The sequence below is a fragment of the Genypterus blacodes genome, unplaced genomic scaffold, assembly GCF_046128005.1.
Source record: "Genypterus blacodes isolate CSIRO-AG114 ecotype Tasmania unplaced genomic scaffold, CSIRO-AGI_Gbla_v1 ptg000039l_1, whole genome shotgun sequence".
Lineage (NCBI taxonomy): Eukaryota > Metazoa > Chordata > Actinopteri > Ophidiiformes > Ophidiidae > Genypterus > Genypterus blacodes.
In genome coordinates, this window is record NW_027466852.1 from 2,363,428 (window position 1) to 2,384,013 (window position 20,586).

The 20,586-nt window shown below is 43.6% G+C and overlaps 1 protein-coding gene across 2 annotated transcripts in view; it reads right to left on the minus strand.

Annotated features, from left to right (window-relative positions):
* Positions 1-6,375: 6,375 nt before the first annotated feature.
* Positions 6,376-20,586, minus strand: part of cntln (centlein, centrosomal protein) — a 73,050-nt gene continuing 58,839 nt past the window's right edge. For both annotated transcript variants that reach the window (XM_076148203.1, XM_076148202.1), the window contains exons 25-27: positions 18,001-18,198; positions 14,892-14,966; positions 6,376-6,914 (exon numbers count right to left, since the gene is read on the minus strand). In XM_076148203.1, the coding sequence (XP_076004318.1) occupies positions 6,804-6,914; positions 14,892-14,966; positions 18,001-18,198 (384 nt within the window). In that variant the 3' untranslated portion in view covers positions 6,376-6,803. The remainder of the gene's footprint in view (positions 6,915-14,891; positions 14,967-18,000; positions 18,199-20,586) is intronic.

A 20,586-nucleotide genomic window follows, 5' to 3' on the forward strand; every position in this document is an offset into this window, starting at 1 on the left:
GAAGATTCTGGGTGAGTTATGAATTTGACAAATGGTGTCTTTATCCTGGACTCATTAATTACATTTCATACAGAGATTACTTTTTTATGTTTTTGTCCAAAAATGTTATTAAGAAAGGATCAGATACAAATGTGTAGATTCTTCTCTGGTGGGCGGTGTGTGTTTGTCACATTAGACCACAGACAGAGTGTGAAGAATTCAGGCAGTGAGAAAATCAAAAAAAGGGAAGTGTAAACTAAACCATGTGCCATAAAAATGCTATTTCTGACATTAAAATTTATAAGCTAAGACAGCCACAAAAAGTGTTAACATTAAATAGCCGCTATGAGCACATACATGATACTCACACACACAAACAGGAGCGTGTGAGTGAGTGTGTGTGTTCTTCACTCTCCCTATAGTTGAAGACAATGATCAGCTGGTGTGGAGTTTTATTTGCAGTCAATGACTTGAACGCTGAGTGACACACACACACACAAAAACACACACACACGAGGTTTATTTGCAATTCGAAAACATGAGGGGAAAGTGCACACATTTATTGTTTAGTGGCGCCATCTTGTGGCAATTTATGAAAATACACTCAAAGGGAGAAAAAGAAAAAGATTAGTTTATTTTAATTTCAATAATCTTTGATTTGAATGAAAACATTTTCTTTTTATCTTCAGTCAGTACTTACATAATGGTAGGTAATGAATCGGTCATAAGAGGAATCCAAGGGCCAGGATTTCAAAATAAAGATCTAACCCCAGAGTGTGTCAAGATCAGAAACCTCTATAAATATGATGTGAGAGGCTGTAAAACGTGATGTTGGCCGGACTCTCTGTTCCTTATAAAAGTTTATTAATCCTCTGTGCTGTTATAACTCCAGAGGGCCCAACAAATCCATCACAATCTGCGTGGCTTTGCTTCCATCTAGTGGTGGGCAGTGGTGCAGCATGGAAAATTGCCTTGCAATTTTCCATCCCCCCCCCCCCCCCCCCGCCCACACGCATATGACTCTAGTCAGTACATATACACTGAAGCATATCAAAGCCAATCACATCAGCTCCACTGTGAAAACTACAATCAAAGGGTTTATCTATTATGCTATAGGGAAGATGAAATATTTATTACAACTACACTGCGCTCTATAAGATCACAAACTGATAGAGTTTTGTCTGAAGAGATCTTATTGGCTGTGAGTGTGATACATCAAAGCAGTTGTCAGTGACCTGTGTGCAGTTCTTTTCACAGTTTTCCTGCTCTCTAGCCTCGGTGGACAGCTCTGATGAAGTGCTCCGTCCCACGGCTCAGTGATCCGTATGTGCATGTGTAGCCTGAGGTGAGCGTCCATTTGTCCTATTTCACAGGACAATAAATCTCACCTGTACGGTGCAGGCAGATGGAGGATGAGTTGGAGTGAAATGTGAGGTCAAGAACTTTATTACACTCGCCTCTGGTTCATTTCTGTCCTCTACAGCGGCTGAAAGTTGGACTGAAAGGTTTTTACTCTTGGCACATTTGTTACTCTTGTAGTTACCGTACAGCACAAGGGTGGCTTAATGGTTAGAGAAGCTTGTTTGATCCCGACACTGACAGGATGAAAGTGGGCAGAAGTAAAACAGTTATGCTTCCCCCCCCTCTCATTATGAATGATGAACGATAAGTTCTGAGCTCCGCACAGAAAGCTCTTACTCAGATAATTGTTTGCCATAATTTTTCTTTCTAACTTTGCACACTTCTGCCAAAGATGCGGCAGGGAGATTTTTTTAATCTAATGGGAATCTCAAAACCCCCCACCACATACTGTATGGTATGACAACATCATATGACAAACAGGTTCCAGCTCTACAAGTTCAGAGCATCCCCCCATATCCCAGGCTATAAACAATGGGGCACTTCAACACTGGTGTTTCTGCTGTAATGTACTCAATGTACTCACGGTTTTTAACTCCACCTCCTATAAGTTATTCAGGCATGTTGTGCCTGGTGTAATGCATAATGTAGTTAGAAATGTGTTAAAAACCAAAGTAACCCAATAGGTTCACAACCTCTGTAATACTTCCACTAAGAGGCCCTCAGTGATGGAGGTCGTCTTCAAGGCTTCTTTCTACCGCTGAACTACTCATGTCAATATTTCAAAACACTTTCCATATATTCTTCCTGCTGACACTGGATCGGCTCACTTGATCCACATAATGATCCTTAGGTTGTGTTGATGAGAGAGGTGGGCAGATATTCCATATCAGCAGGGATCTTTTAACACGACGTGAGATTTCAAAATTAAGATTTTGCCGGAGTGCATTTTAATCACGTTTTTGGCCAACAGTGAGGCAACAACTTACAAGAAAGGGACATCACTGAGATGTTTTAGCCACTTTTGTTAATCTAAAATCATCAGTAGGTGGTCATGTTAAACGTGAAAAGGACACAAAAGTAAATAATGCTACAATTGTATCTGAGAGGAGAAGTTCAGGTGCAGATGGAAAAAAAAATCACAAGCTTGGCTGTGACAGCAGACTAGTGGTCATTTGTTACACATATGTCAATTATGTCACTGGAGACATAACAGACACACATCGGACAGTGGTTGCGTGCGAGTGTGTGTGTGTTTCATTAGGCCGACCAATCCCCATGCTGCACCACTCCACTCAAACATGCTAATGTACCTGTGCTCTGCTCTAATTGGTCCCAGTGATGCTCGCCCTGCTCCACCTGTGTTCATGGGAAGCCTCCAGTCAGTCCTGCAGTCAGGCCCCCACCACTGTGTGCGAGCGGGCAGGGCTAATACTATGCAAACAAACACTTCTTTGTTGTTTGGCAATTCTTGCACCCATCCACCTCTGTGGAAGAAAAGGGAGAAAAGGGAGAAAGGAATAAGGCATGTGCATGGGGGGAAGGCTTGAATTCATTATTGCGATTACCTGAGGTGTGCTACTTTACAGGGGGTAATCTGCCAGCCCCCTCATGCCGTCTAAAATTCAACCAGGCTGCTAATGAATACCTGCAAAAGTCAGTCAAGGTGGAGAGGTGCTACAAGGTGACCTCAGACCAATGTGATGATATCCAACAGAAAACACAGAATGCTGCCTTATAGATCATTTTACATCATTTTTAGTAACATTTCAAATTAGACATCAGTCAACTTTTGGACACTGAGGACTCAAGCTTTCCTACCACAGTGTACAAGAGAAGGTGGATTGGATATGAGATCAACCTCTCTCTCTCTTTTTCTCAATCTCCTCCTCTCCGGAGCTCAGGTCATGGCTTTAGAGAGACAGCTGCCATGAACAAGGCTTAGGACAGTCCGTTGGGAAATGTGTGTGTGTGTGTGTGTGTGTGTTAAAGAACAGTGAAGGTGCGGGAACTGCTCGGTTACAACTGAGAGAAGAAACAGGTGAGAGGTAGAACGATATCCAAAAAGAGATTCAAGTCAAGATATAGATAAAAGATCGACATACTGTGTTCACAAGCGCACCTACAGATGTGTGTATTTTTCCGCAGCACACCTTCCTGCTGCGCTATGCCTCTGCTTTATCACACAAGCATCAAAACACAGCTTCAGTCCCCTGAGTGGCTGGCCGTTTCATCTGCTCCCTAGCTTCCCACGGAGGACAGCATCCACCCATAATCTGCTACCGTTTCATGTCTGGAGCTCTGCATAGGAGGATAACGGACTTGTTCAAGTGGAGATCAGTGAGGTTTGTACACAAAGCAGGAGAGCGATGGATTTTGTTTGTTCCACCCCACCCAAAACAAATGTGACATTTGATTTTAATAAGACGGACACTTTCCATCGATCCTGTTCAAAAGCCAGAGAGCTACAAGTTCTAATCATCATCATCCTCATCAGGCCATGCTGACTGAAATATATCAGCATTGTCAGGGGAAACTCTAACTTGTATGTAGCTATGGTTTACAATGATACTGAACCTTTACTCTCTGGATCAAAGCACTTTTTTTTCTCCAACATGCTGCATTATACATTTGACAAAAACACATTGTGCTGCACGCATGTCACAAGTACCTTATCTTAAAGGTACTTGTGACATGCAGCCAAATGTGTTAAGACGGTGCCAAGCGTCTGTGTGTGTGTGTGATATCAAAGCACGCTAGCGTTTTGGCAGCACTAGATGGGGTGTGAAACTGTGTCAGAACAGCAGAGGGAAATCACAAGAGGCCGGCTGAGTTGATTTGCAGGGACTTTGTGAATCAGGTAGAGACATTCCCCACTTTGTGCTGTGGCTACGCATCTTCTCACCCTAATGGCATGGACTCACACAGAGAGAAGTCTTGGGAGACATGCAGATACTGTATATGAAGCTGCGTGAGATAATCATCAATCAACTCCAAAATCAACCCTGACCTCCTTTGCCCGAGCAGGACCCACTGGAAAGAGAGTAACCCCGGCAAAACACGGATTTAAAGGCCCGGCGAGAGAAAGAGATGCAGACTGAGCAGAAAAATGACACAGAGCCGATTGTGTTGGAAGGAATAGAAAGGGAAGAGGAAAACTTTGCGTTTGGAACTACTGATCAAAGTAAATCCCAGAGGAAGCTTCTCTTAATGAGAGTTGTACAAAAGAAGAAGGGTGGTAGACAAGGAGAGAGTGAAAAAGGAGGGGATGGCACTCCATTCCTGCACAGAAAAAAAAAAGAGATGAATCATACACAGCGCCCAACACGAGACATGGGTGTGTGTGCGTGTGTGTGCTTGCGTGTGTCAGGGGGGCGGTTGTTTGAAGGGTGTGTTCGGGATCGTTTTAACGTCTTCACTGAGGGAGTGTCAGAGGCAAGGCCAGGTTAATTAAACCCAGGGGAGGAGCGGCGGAGGGGGCCCGCATTTGAATATGTCACAGAAATAGCACGAGAGCGTCAGCCGAGGCCGGATGGCGGGGCTCAGCAAGCAAACATGTTGACTATGCATTACGCGCACAAAAAAGAAGAGCGAGAGACAGAGGGGGGGAGAGAGAGAGAGAGAGAGAGAGAGAGAAAGAGACAGCGAGGGGTGGGGGCTCCGAGCTAATTTGCGTGGCACCAATGCTCTGTTCTTCTATACCCACCGCGCCACCGGATTTCTCTGAGTTATTAATGTTTGTCATTAGCCGCATTACGCTGGAGGCCAGTGACTAGGGGAAAAAAAAGTGCCGAAATTTATATGGGACAAATATTGACAATAGTCGGCTCCTGGGTATTGGAGAAGAAGAAAAGATGCAAACTATGTTAATGAATGGTAATTAACCACCAGGGTTTGTCTCTCCTGGATCCCAGCTAAATTGGTCCCTGAGTTGCAGCTAGAGACAGTCCTGGCCTAATCCTTTATTATAAAAAGATAAAGGAAAACGACATCATTAGCATATATTTGAGCAGTGAGGGAGGGGGGATTAAAAAGTGGAATTATTTCTTTTTAATTCCTGAACGGAGGAATCTTCATAGCAGTGTTAATTATACATTACAAAAAAGAAGAAAAAAAAGAAAAGAGGAAAGTGGTATAGAGGAAAACAAAAGCTAGAGGAGGTAACGAAAGGGGGGAAAAAAAGAGGTTTGAAGGGAGGAGTGTGTGGTCTCTGGTGTAGGATGCCAACTCAAGGACAGGAGAGCGGGATCATGGTTTGATATTCAAAATTAATAATAAAAGAGAGAGAGGAACAGAGAAACAGATAAAAAGGGTTGGAGGTAGCTGTGTCAAGGATGAAAGCAATCACACACCGCTATTCTGTGCTGTGGTCTGTGTGCGCGTGTGTATGTGTGTGTGTGTGTGTGTGTATGCTCATGTGGACCCTTGTTAATGATGTCAACAGCAGGGGTCACTTGTTACAGACAGGAACCATGCCAACAGTCTGCTGTCAATCATGACAGAAGTGCGAGAACCCCGCTGTCCACCAGAGCATCGTCAGTCTCCATCGCACGCTCGCTGTTTGTCCTCTGAACCGCTGAAATGAACCACAGCACCAAGAGAGCGATTACATATGGCGCCATAGGCAACAGTGACGCTCAAGAACATAAAAACAAAAACGTGAGGTGTATTTTACTTACAACATTTATTTGAAAAGTCATTGATAATTAGCCTCAAAGCGAAATTATTAGCTACCTTATAAAAAAACAAATGCAATGAGGATTAATTACAGAAGCATGACCCGAAACACACACACACACACACACACACACACACACACACACACACACACACACACACACACACACACACACGCATACACACTCACATTTATTCAGTAATAAATACTTGCAATGTTTGATCAGTGAAAATGTATCAGACAGCAGCGTATCAGGACTGATTAATGGATCTAACCTCTTATGGAGCAAATTTGGCCCTAAGCTGAACTTTTGACTTTGCCAAAGTGCCGACTTGGCATTTCAATGTCAGGTCCCTGCACCCTGAGGTCCTTGAGATCCTGGAGAAGTTAGGAAAAGAAGGGAAGGGGGGGGGGGAAACAAGACAAGGAAAAGCAACCGCGTCTAACTTAAACATTAGCGTAAGCACTTGCCTTATCACCCCAGGTCTGCGATGAGAGTGGCTGCACTGTAAATTAGCTCGGTGCTAAAGGGCCCCAGTCTGACAGACATAGAGCACCGAGCGCTAACACAGATGTCGAGGGCTCATTTACAAAAGGCAGGCTGGTGCGTCGGGCCAGTGGTGCAGAGTGAGTCGACAGCGCTTTTCTCGCAAATATTGGTTCTGCGCTGCCCCGGCTCAGCTTGGCTCAGTCCGGCTCCCACTGAGCGGGAACCAGGGGGAGGCAGAGGAGGAGGGAGGGAGGGGGAGGAAGAGGATGACAGTTTTCCCAGCCTCAGCCCAGGGAGTCAGGCGTTTTCGCTGACTGGTGTTGCGAGCGTGGCCAGCTCTTCTGTCAGCACTTTCCTCTCCTTCATCTTCACGCGCACAGCCTCCATTAGCTGGCTGGCAGAGGGGATCTGCAGGGGGAGGGGGAGGGGGGAAGGATGGAGGGGGGCGGGGGGTGGGGGGGCAGTGAGAAAGGAAAGGAGAGGAAATGAGGAAAACACACAGATGCACAACTATTAAAGAAAAAAAGTTTTGTTTTTTTTGACACCTGGCAACTTCACTTGACTAGATTTGCCATTTTTGGGCTGAAACAACAAAACCCTGAGGATGGTAAAACTTTTGAAGGAACATCCGTGTTGAATGTTAAAGCAATCACAAAACAGACCACAGCGCACAAGTTTCTCAAGCTAATGCATTTCTTTTGAGTAAACCTATCTCTAATATATCCAGTATTTATCTGTTGTACAGGATTGTCATTTTTATGTCTTATCTGTAGACAAGCTATACTTTGCACAGCAGTTCGACACCCAATGACCACACTAAACTTCTTTCCGTGAATGTAGTTTGGTGCAGGGTTCAGATCAATCCAGCTAGATCTTACTCCGTGTAATTGTGTGTTCTAATTGTTTAGGTGGAGAGGTGAAAAGAACACAATGGCGGCTGGGCTTTCCCTTCAGATGTCCCGCTAATTTTGTTTTCCCGCCACAAGGACTTCCTGGCCATTATGGCAGCTGATCAAAGGCAGGCTTACATATTATATCACCTATAAATATTCACTTCAGCTACAGCGTGAAGTTTCTTTTAAATAAGCTCCAGAAGCAAATTATTCCCGAGTCACGTGTAGGGAGATGAGAAGCTGACTGGCCAAAACGGAAAACAGTAACCAAACGGTAATTAAATCATCTCGACATATCTGTATTATTATTTCTTAAAAATGGAATTTAAAAACAAAAATCAACTCTGTTTAATTTTGGTTAAGTGATAAACATGGAACACATTGACAACATGTTTGAAATAAGCCTATATCACACACACACACACACACACACACACACACACACAGTCCCCTCCTAGCCCCTTGGCACCTCTTCTCATTAAAGGCAACAGGAGCCGGGCAGACACGGCCCTGTGTGCTGGGACCAGTGTGTGTGTGTGTCGTGGGAGTCAGTCCCAGCAGCACTGGCTGCATCAAACGCACTGTGCTATTCCTCAGAGAACTACTACACTCAAGTAACTGCTGAGACATCTTCCTCTGCCTGTGTCCTCTGTGGAGAATTCTATCTCTCTCACACACGCACATACTGTATACACACACACACACACACACACACAATGTATGTGCACGGAAATATACACACAATATTCTAATCCGCTAATTGCAATTAAAGCCACTAACTAAGCAAACAAACTTAGTAAAATAAAGACACAGCCACACAGAGCTGAACAGCACAGCAAAGTGGGCGACCAGATCATTAAAAGAACCGATATGGGAACAGGGGTAAACAACACTGACAGGTAAACATGTTCTAGATAAGCCTTACCTTTACAACTAAAACACATCTATAGATTCAAGTTGTCTAAGAGAAAAAGCAAAAAACCTATGTGCAACAAATGTGCAGAGGCCTGGCTTAATCAGGATTAACTGATAAATGATCTATTAGGTCTGATAAGATTCCTCTTCTGATTTGTCTCTGTGTGGTTTGCGATCAGCATTTCTCAGATTCAGGCACAAGCATGCATAAGCAAACAAGCACTCACACACAGACTCACAAATGGGACCGGGAGGACTATCATTCCCTTTCATCTAAGCGCCACCTTTGGTGGGACCTACACCCCGCAGGACGGTTTGAGCTAAGCTGTGATACAGCTGCTCTGCTGGCTCCCCTGGGCTGCTTAAGGCAGTGTTAGGAACTGGCACTAATGCTAGGCTACACTTGATTTAGCTGGGCCCCTGTCCCCTTTGGCTGAGCAAGGCAGCACCAGCTCTAAGCAACACAACCTCTGTTTTGCAGGAGTGCCTGTCCCCTTGGGCAACACTAAAATAGCTCACATTAAGCCATGCTGACTCAGTCACAGCCATTACTATTCAACAGGCCCTGCAGATCAGACCTTTTGTCTAGGTATGATTTCACAAACGTGTTCTAGTAGTGAACTTGTGTAATGCTACCGACACTGACAAGAGAGAGTGAGCCTGTGTGTGTGTGTGTGTGTGTGTGTGTATGTGTAGGAGTGGGGCTGCAAGCAAAAAGTGTTTTTATGAGCCAATTAAATGACATTGCTATTCTATGGCCTGGGGCGCACCTTAAGGCGAGGAGCAGCTCAAAGTTGCTGCACTCCTGTGACCATTGTCTGGCAGTGGCATTAGACACACCGTATTTTTTTTCTTAACAGATCGATCATTCTATCCTTTTTGTCTTCTCCCTCAGAACCAGTTAGGACCAAATTTGCCAGTGGTTGTAGAGCCTGTGATGAAACACATTTCAATAGTCTGCTCATGATGCTTTGTTTACCTTAACATTTTACATCATGGTATGAATGACTAAAAACACCGTATCTTGTCTTTTTGCAAGCCAGGGCAGATAAGCAGTCGTTGCCTTAACTCTAGTACATATTTAATAAACCATGTGTAGTAACTGCCTCTAAGAATGTTATTCACAGAAAGTATCTCAAAGAGGGGAGAAAATCAGAGAGCCTAACAGATCATCTACGTTTCTAACTTATACTCTACACTCAGCAAGTCAAAGTTTTCACTGTTGGCCACTGTTTTACCCCATTATCAACAATACTCATCTATAAAAGCAACATTTGGGTTCTACAAAGCACACAAACAAGCAACTCAAACAATCACATGACGCTGTTGCGCTTGATTGTGGGTAGAAAACCTATATTATGTGTGTAGATACATGTAGTATACCATTATAGATTAGGTATGTGCGTGCGTGCATGTGTGCTTTCGTGTGTAACTATACTACACTTGAAAAATAAGAGAAAAAGTACATTTTATGACCCAGCGCGTATGACGGGAGCATTTTCACTGTGAAGATATGTTTCACATGCTCAAATAGGTAAAGCTGTCTCCAGTTCAGACCCCTGTTCAAGGTAAGGGAGACATAGTTACACTACTTTTAATCACAGGAGGGAAAAAAAACAGCTCTTTGATCTTTGATCCTCTTACTTTTGTTTGAAAATCAATTTTATCAAATGGGGAATAATAACAACAACAACATGATAAGTAGATTTTTTTTAAAGCACAAAGGCACTACACCGAAAAGTCTTGCATTTGATTATCTCTGATAATGAATATGTCACATTTGCAAAGAGGGGCTCAGGTAAGAAAAGCACCGATGAGCCTTTTCTTTCTCTCCTTCGTAATTACCTACCCCTGCAGTGGAGCAGATCCCTCTCTTTTCTTCCCTTTAAGCCACTAGAGACTGATATGAAAGGGAATTGGACACTTGGGGCCACAAATACTGTAATTAAAAATCTCTCCTTTTCTTGATACGTTGTTTGGAAACATCAGTTGAGATGTGCAACATGCATTTGTTAGGGATCTGACCTAAATACACCCTAGATTAAACACAGGAAAGCACCAGGTCTTTGTTTCAGGTTCCTACTCATTAGGTGTGGAAATGAGGTGATTCAGACGTGTTTGTGGTATAAATATAGAAAGGTGATATCCATACAAAAGAGAGGCAACCTTTAGGCAGGATTCAGTAATCAAGAACATATCCGTGCTCAACAGTATGGCTCAGTGACCGAGATCACGTACTGGGCTGTAGTTAAGACAAACAGTAGCTATGCTTGCAGTAAAGTGGCATACATAAAAAGCGATAAAATTAGTAATTTCCTGTGCTGTTCAATGACATAAGGGAAACAAATCTGCAGCAGCGCAGGCATCTATTCAGTGAGAAAATGTTCCACTATAATCATCAATTCTCTTTCTGTGAAAACTTCAAGAGGGACGGCCTACTGTGCTCCAAAGAACTGCCTATGGATGAAACCTAAAAACCAAGCTGAGCGTCAACAACATTACAGCTTAAGAATAATAAGAGAAAGATTACTTTGGAGGCCTTATTCAAAAAGATTTGGCCACATGAATTACAGTGTTTATGCTGTAGCTTGCCGGACTATATACAGTTAATACCATTAACTGATTCATGGCTGTGGAACGGCACCAGCATGCTATATAGGTTTCTATTTATGTGAAACCCAAATTAAACATAGAGTTTAAGTCACAGTGTGGTTTGGTATTAACAACAACGTTAACATCCATCTCCCCTAGGGACGGCCCCTTCTTAGTCCCCGCCGCAGTTCCAGTGACATATTTACAGTACAAAGGCTCAGCTCAAGTCCCCTCAACACACGTACAAACACACAGAGACAAAAAACAGTGGCTGATTTAATTAGCGCAATCATTAAATGAGACTTAATTAGAGTCACTTTCCTTCTGAGGGAAGTATGGGACTCAGCGCTGTTCCTTGTCATTACAGAGGCATAATGAGCCACACAACACACTACTCCTTACCCTGCCGGCACCAACAACAACAAAAAAAACTTTCTCAGAATGCTAGCACTGTAAAAATCCAAGCCTTTGATATATTGAATTCGGAGGGTTAATCATATAAATCCTTATGCAAGTGCAAATAAGGCCAGAAGCCTCAAAGAGCTGGAACATCAGCAATGTCTGTTATTCAACTTTAGACAAAAGCCATTTACTGTCCCAAACATGAACTGCAGCAAAAACTAGTGAGTATTTGAGGCCTGGGGTTCATCCGTAACCATGTTTGATGCTGCTTTGGCTTGCCTCCACTACTGTAATGTTCACCTGCTTGTTATAGTTTGGAGGCAGATAAGAAGTGATGCCTGTACGCCTCCCTGGGGTGTGATTGTGAGGTAAATATTAGCAGACCCTCAGCGCCACCCCATACTAGTAAACCAAACCACTGTCCTCTCATAAAGAAATCAACACAGTCAATGACTTTTTAAATGTTATTGTGCTGTCATGAGGGTTGAGATAGGTACGCCTGTGTACAAAATGAGTCTGAAAAATGATCTGGAGGGAACGTGTGTGTGTTTACGTGTGTGTGTGTGTGTGCACGCGCATGCTTGCACATGCTCCTCCTGTTCATTATTGGCCAGCAGCAGAAACCAGTCATTTCCCTGTCTTCATAAAGACTTGGCCCATTAAATTCTACCTCCAGTCAATAATTAGGACTCCACAAATAAACCAAAGGCAATTAAATCAATGCTTCCCCGGGCCGGTGCCTGGACCCCATGGCCCACACGGACACTCCATCTTCACTGCTGGCCTTATTCATGGTGGGTTGCGGTGGAGCCATACAGTACACCCCCCTGGCCTGCTCATGATTATTAGATAGCCCTGTCCCTGGGTCTTGACTATGTAGTGCTGCTTATGGTGGCTCTCTACTGAGAGGCATAGGGTTTGATTTCATTAACTCACCAGTGGAGGTGAGAGACAAGGAAATGAATGCAATGTTTCATTTGGTTTTGAGTGGACATGTGGGGCAGTGGGGAGGGGGTTCCGGAAATCTATGCCAAAGCCCTGCTGTAGATAGACACTTGTATGGCACGGAGACAGCAGTAATTCAACACGCACATACACACACACTTTTGGCTCAATTGGTTTGTCGTCTCATACAGATGATGACAAAAAAACAATTTCCTCTCTTTTTTTCTACTTTTGTTTGCCAATGTGCTGTGGATGTCTCTCATCCTTGTTATGTTGACATGCGGGCGGCATGACAGTGATGGCCAACCATACTGGCCCCCGCAGAAAGACACACACAGCACACACTCCTTCTCTGTTTCGCTAACACACTGACACACAGAGTGAGTGATGGCTGTGCTATTGACAGTGCCACTGAGATAATAAAGTGCTGTCCCACTGGCAGCTCCATTAGGCACTGACAGTGACAAGATGAGGCTGTCGTGAGTGAGCACATGCACACACCAATATTGTACACATAACCAGACAAACACTATGTACAAAGACACACACAGGGACACATCCACATCCCCTTTCTGTGACAGCCAGCCAGTTAAGGACACAGATCTCTCTCCTCTCCCCTTTAACTCGGTCTATTTCTGTCTGGAGCCTTTTATTTGAAGAAATGTGTGTGTGTATATCTAGGGGGGAAGATCATATCACTATTAGGGGAGTGTGTTATTAGTGTCACAGCCAGGGTGACAGGCTATGGCTATTCCACTTCAAACATGTTCTGCTTGGTGAGTCTTTCACAAGCTGTGACAGAGAGTAGAGAAGCCACTGTCGATGTGGATTCCCTTTGTAAGAACATGCTGGCTTTCAGCATCAGTGGACGCGTGTAGCACAAGAACCTTAACTTTGTGGTCGCTACATTAGGAGATACATCGAGCTTCACCAACGTACATGTTTACACGTCTTCCTAGTGCCTCATCCTCTCTTGACATATGACATACAAAAGAGATTCTGTGTGAAAACTAAAGGAGTTTAGACAGACAAGAAAAGAGACGAAAAAGACAAAGACATGGAGGCAAAACGAAGAAGCTTGTTGAACCTTGATACAGAGGTATATTTTTTTTAAATCAGAGAAGAAGATGAGGCCAAGAGACAGAGAATGGAGGAAAATTTGAAATAAATAAATATAAAACAGAACAAGACGAACTTGAAAGGGGATAGAAAAAGTCTGGTCGGGTGAGGGGGGGTGACTGCAGTGGTCCCCACAGGGAACCGGGGGCGAGTCTCAGCCTTGTCATACTCCGCTCTTCTCCTCCTCTTCTCCTCACACCAGCATCAGCTACACCCCCCTGTTCTGCCCACGGAAAACGTCGATAGCAGGCTGCCGGTGCCGAGGTCTCTGGTGGACACTAGCTCATTCTCCCGGCATCGACAGGCCCGCCAAATCAATATTTAGTTCCCCACTAACAAGCTGCCTCGGGGTCTGAGCCAGTGAGAGAGAGAGAGCGAGAGAGAGAGAGAGAGAGAGAGAGAGAGAGAGAGAGAGAGAGAGAGAGAGAGAGAGAGAGAGAGAGAGATATGCGGGACAGTGGAGGATGGCAGAGAGACAGAGAACAGGGACTGAGAGCTGTCCAGCTCGAAGGAAAAAACATGGATTCAGTGCTCGTGCGATGTGTGTGTGCGTGCGTGCAAGTGTCTGTTTGTGTGTGTGCGTGCATGTGTTAGTGTGGGAGGAGAAGGAAGGTGGAAAGGTCAGAAGGAGATCTGGGGAACAAGAGAACAGTGTCGGGTGTGTCGTCGTGCGGAGGCGACGGATGAGTGCCTCCGGCAGCCGCTGACAGGAACACAGACAAGACACACATACACACTCTACACTCTCAATCATACACATATCAGAGTGAGCAGACATTGACAGCACTCGAGTAAAGCTCCAGTAGAGCACTCACAGATGAGTGGCTGCACACACAAAGACACACACTGCATAAGTATGTAGCTGCTTCTCTTTGTTTTTTTATCTTTTGCATAATTGTTTTTTCAAAGACTGGAGCTGGACACGCTGCTGGAAACATTTAAATTCCTCCTCATTTATATGGATCTAAATGGCACCCACACCCTTCTGCACTGTCATTGACAAGACAGTTTATCTACAACCCTGCAAAGGTGAAAACATGCCGTGGGGAATTCATAAAACACAGTTTGTGTTTTATAACCACTGTGTATTGGTAAGGGCAGACAGCAACACCAGGCTATGATCCCCTCATTCATAAAAGCCTGTCGCCGGCCTCTTTTATGATCTGTCTTGAAAGAGGGATCGCTATGGTACCTCATCTTTTGTTTGTTTGTACCTCGCTTCCTGATCTCCTTTGCCATCACAGGTTGAATCAGCTTCAAAACCAGTCAGCATAAATGTTTCGCATGCACCTTCAAACTCTCATCTTGGCCAACACATACATGGAAAATGTTGTTCTCTCCCTCTAAAACAGCAAAACTTCTTTTTCGTTACAATCCCACTCCACAGAACTACAAGTAAAGTGCTATTGGTAAATGATTTATTATCTAAAAGGAGGCTACTAATAGCGTGCACAAGGGTTTGACAGTGAGCAGGAATGTACATTGTGTGTGATCATTATTGCCGATGGGTGAGCCTGACCTTCTGTTGGAGAATGCGGTTTAGGTGTTCCAGCCACTCCTGGTCTCCGGAGCCCTCTGAACCGGCCTCTGACTCCTGCAAACACAACAGCAAATACATACATCTGAATGCCATGATGGAGGCAGGAAAAAAAAAAACCTATGCTGATGTAAAACCACAGTGTGGCTGGGTCATCGTAAATGTAACTAAATAAATAAATAGTGACAAGGTTCATTTCACTGCGAGGCATGCTGGATCACATTTCCTCGATGAGAGAAGCCGTTTCTTCTGGCCATTGTATCACAGCCTTGGCCCTCGCGCGTCGAATGCTTGAGGGCAGAATTTTAGCAACATACCAGCCAGGACCTTGAAGAACCTCTCTGGAGACTCAGTGGCAGGGTAAGCCAGTATATGTGTGTGCATGCTACTCATGTATAAAGACCTTACAGAGAAGTAGCCTTGTTACTGCTAATGAACAGGACGAACAGTGACTACTTGGCCATGTACACTGCTGCACTAATGTGGTGCCTCTCCACTTTGAACCCCAGGTGTTGATGTGACGAGCATGTGGTACTGCCTCACGGGGACATAGAGGGGGAGAAAAAGAGAGAGAGAGAAAGGGAGAGAGAGAGAGAGAGAGAGAGCGAGAGAGAGAGAGAGAGAGAGAGTATCTTCTATGTGTGATCCTTGGTGAGAGCAATAAGGCTACTAGGCAAATTTCAACGTCTGCCTAATTAGTGACTGCTGCTTAAATAGTGTGTGTGTGTGTTTGAATGAGAGAGGGTGAGATGGGGGGGAGGATCATTGTGGTCACTATTACCTTCGATCCTCCCACAGGGGTGAACTGTGTGTGTGTGTGTGAAAGAGTGTGTGTGCTTGTCCCCCTTGGCAGACACATAACAATGCACTGACCCTCTGTCTATCATTAGGTACAAAACAAACTGGTCTGGCAATTATGGCCTTATTACATCTGAATCATTAACTCCAGAAGTTGCCCAGGGAGCCTGAAGCTGGCCCACCCTCTCCGGTCCTCTGTGGCACGCTATGGAATGGAGATACGCAAACAACAGCCCACAGCATCGGGTGTGTGCTTGTACAAGAGTAAGTGTGTGGTAGGTAGGTTTTAGCACATTTAAATGACTCTCTTGTCTGCATCTCTGTACATCTGGTTTCCACATCTCTATTATAATAATAAAATTAACTAAAAATGTGATTGTTTTTTACCATGACAATCAGCTGCACAATCATGATCATAAGATCATATTTCTGTGCAGTAAAATATCTCCAGAAAACAAGTAAGCCTTAATGTTCACAAAGAAAAACATACTTTGCCTTTTCAATTATGGCATGTGTGTGGCATGCTGACGTCTGTTCTCAATTCTGTTAAGTTTGAAAAAAAGAATTCTTTTGAACATTCTGAAATGCCTGCATTTCTAAAATTCATCGATGTTAAAAAACAAGATCTCATTCCACACAATGCCACAAATTCCTCAAATTGTGATGACAGGAAAATCTACCAAAGTCAGGAAAAGAAACCATGTGGGGAAAAGAGTGTTCTCATTTAAAAGTAAAACTGATGAAAGCAATCCCACCGAGTCTGAGTTCTCATTCAGCAGACTGGTACTGCACAACCAAGTGAATATATAAATAAACTGGCTATGTGTTGGGAATTGTGGAGGACTGCTGGGACCTTTTGAATTTAATGTCATGTCCTCGTGTCCAAAGAAAACAAACAAACAAACACAAACAGAAATCTACAATAACTGTGCAAATTCCTTGAATACGAGCGAGGGGCTGAGAGAAATCACAACATGAAGGACATGGGGAAATTTCTGTTTCGTAAGACAATTTAAAATTTCAACTTTGGAAATCATTTTCATAGCAGATTGTGGCTGATTATAAAGTGCACTTTCACCTTGATGCACAAACCTAAACCATTTCCCCAGGGATCCATTTCACAATCATACTGCTTACACCAAACCTCTTAACCTCTCTGTGACACATATAGCAATTTCACAGGGGACCCAACACTCCCAACAATACGGTGATCTAAGAATATGCAATTAACACAACAGGATGCAAATGCACATCCTATGTCAGCACACCAAGTAGTTTGCCATTAACCACCATTACCGTGACAGAGGAAACAAGTGGTGAGGAGAAGAGAGCGATTCTACCCACACAGGTTTCAGCTCCAATGAAGGGCGACTTTTTGTCAAGTAAGAAACAGTGTCCTGTCATCTCCTGGGTGGAGCTGGGCTGTAAAGGGCTAAAATTGGTTTCAAGTGTGAGTAAGTGCCTCGTGTACCTTCTCTCATCTTGTGATGGATGGGAGGAAGTCCCTGGGGATGGGAGGTTGATTGTAACATAGGGTTTTTAATTGATGACACAACTCGGTATGATGTATGGTCGGGAAAGGGTCCACCAAGTTGGAAAAGTGTGAACTTCAGACATTTGGAAGCAGACAACAGTAAATAGCAAAAAAAAATTCCAGTCCAACAATTGCTTTCATCTGGAAAGAAAGAGTTGTACTTACTCAACTTGTGCCACTTTAAATGTTATATCAACCTGACAGGTGTTGTGGTGTTGACAGGTTTTTGATCTTGTCTGGATAAAGAAGACTGGCTTCAAAACATGGAGCTTTATCCTTCTCCACTGCTATACAACTTACTAAGTTATTTGCCCATTCTTTGGTGTGTGGTACACAATCACAATTTACACAGTGACACACGTTTTCTACCCATCATTAAAGGAAGATCGACAAGAGTATAGATTTCCAGAAAGGAAGAATATAGGTAAACTGTACCAAGAATAGGACGCCTAATGTTAGTACTCATTTTCCTCCCTTTTACACTGATGTGAAGTAATCTATCAGTTCCCAGTGGATAGCCCATGCTGGCTTCTTACCATTCATTTCGAAAATTATAAACTGACGAAGAAGACCAAATCAACAAGTCGATATTGATAATATCTTTCCCATTACTTTGGTGCTATCACTGAGTGAAAGCCCCTTTACTGTATGGAAAATCTATCAGAGGTAAGTTAACTGCTCTTAGTCTAATCAAGACTTTGCATTGATCCTCAAGTTAGCGTGTGTATGAAATGTTGACCCAGTGTCCCTTGGTCTTACCTGGTCCGGATCCATTATGTCTGCCAGATCATACTCAGACATATTGAGGATAGAGGCAGCGATGGCCTTGGCTTTGATCATGGATTTAGCTGAGAGGCTGCCCTTTGCTGCCCCTGCACTGGCCTGCCTCAACCTCCTCCTCTTAGTCAACTGATGCTTGACCTCTTGAATGTCTATGAGCATTTCACCAGCAAGAGCCTGAAGAGGGAGGGAGAAGAGGCAATAAAAAAGAAAAGGATGATGAAATGGACGCAGAAAAAACAAGAAGGAAAGCTCTGCCTGGCAGATGAATAAATGAAATTGATCAAGCATGCGCCTGAGCGGCCCAGTACATTATGGAGGAATATTGAGTTTGACACTCTAAGATTCTCTTCGGTTTCACCTCACGCTCCCTTGTAGGAATGTGGACCTGAGGGTTTGATGCCCTGTCGATTGAAAGCTGAGGGAACACAGCTTTGATATCAAAGTTTTGCTAAAATCTCCACAGAATTGACAGAGAATCATGCATTAGAGAGAGACAGACAGAGATACTGAAAATACAGCCATTCATTTATTTATTTGCTTTCTGAATGTCTCGCAGTACAACAGGGCAGCATAACACTGTTAATAATTAAGCTATGAGGGGCTGTTTCAAATGGTGCCCGAGTGAATGGCAAGATGAGGCAGGCCGGGGATGGCACAGTTGTCGGGCACTAAATGGGAGTTTGCTCTAAATACAGGGAGACAATTAAATGTTAAAACTGCCACTGTACACGAGAAAGTCAATAAAGTAAACTCCCCTTTGCTTCATTTTGAGCTTATTGATCGAGGCAATAATCTTTCGTATCATTCCCTTGTAAGCCTGCTGAAAAGCTGACCTTGGAATAGATGGTCAGATGAGGGATAGCTAGAGACAGAAGAACTCACAGTACACAAAAACAAAATAAATAAAATAAATAAAATAAAAACAAAGTACAGCTTACCCTTCCTACGGTACACAATATAACCAAACAAATGAGGCATATAGGCGTACGCATACACACACAAACATACGCACACACACACACACACACACACACGGAACCACTCTGGTGCATTAGAGTAATGAGAGTAATCACACACGGACAATGGTGAATAGCGGCAAACATCTCAATTTCTCTCCCTTAATTTCACACAGGTGGACCAGGTGTAGTTTACAAAAGCAGTGGTGGTTCTAACAGAAGAACGCTGAGCGAGAAGTCAGCTAGCATGTGGACTGTTAAGAGTTCAGATAGAGACTCAAAACAGATGGAAACCAAGAAGTTTCCATTATATAATCTAAATAAATAAGTAATAAAGATATAAACGCCTACATAATTTAACTAGTGGCAGATTACATGCTGTTTTTTGTTCTGTAGTATTTGGTAGAAATTGTTGAAAGTGAATATCATCAAGCCTATACTGCTGGAAAATATAAGTTAAATTAGTAAACTTGGTAACACAGCAGAAGAATCATGTTGGAGAGAAATAAGCAGGGGAAGCAGAGATTAAATAAAAAGAGTCGAAATCACTGAAAAATCCTGATAAAAGGAGGCAGCTTTGGTCGTTTTTGATTTTTGTGATCTAAGCACCGTGTTTACCCTGAAGGAATACACAGCTCATTAACTCAGTAACACTAAGTCAGAGATCCTATTGTTTTATTTACAGCCTAATAGATATTCACTGTCACTAGTCAAGGGTTACATTCAATTGACCTAAACCCTGCGCGTGGAATAATCCCGAAAGAGATTAAGGTGTGAATTCATCACTCATTCTCAGGCCTGCGGGACACAAAGGGCGCACGCACACATGCAAACCTATCTCCCTTTGATGGCTGTATTCAAATACAGCCATCAAAGACATTCTCTGTGTTTGTGTACGTGCGTACAGATCTGTGTTTGTTCACGTGTGTCAAAAGCTCTTAGTCCAGAACCACCATCACTGCAGCCAGAGGGCCAATTTAGACAGGACAAGGATTAGGGCATGTAGAAGGGGATCAAATGAGCTAAAAGACCTCCCTTTTAATAACTAGCTACCCTTGAACCTCTGCTCACATCGCCACAATGGGCCAAATGCAGAAAAAAACAACGAAAAAAGATAAAGAGCATTTCAGGATTAGGAAATCTTGAATATTGTGAGATTATTCAGGTACTGAACGGACAGAACGTTGTTAAATCATGACTTTAAGACAGCACAGTTTACTCAAATACAAAAGTAACAGAGCACAATCCTGTATTTTTAAGGACAATGATGAGCAGCAATATAGAGTTTACTAACTGTGCCTTGTGTGTGTGTGTGTGTTGTGGAACAGTCACTCCGTGCAGGGCCACTGTTTAGCAGTTCAACACCGGTGCTTATGGCCTGGGGCATGTGCAGGGGCCAACAGGGTTTACTGGCACACAATAAAAAATATTCTACACGCACAAACACACATGCAGGCACGAAGAACAAAAAAACACAAGCTCATAAAGACACACAGAGACACTTCCTCACAACACACACACACACACACACACACACACACACACTCACAGCCCTCCGGTCCTGATCAATACATGACAAGAGTAAATCTCCTCCGGACGTCAGACA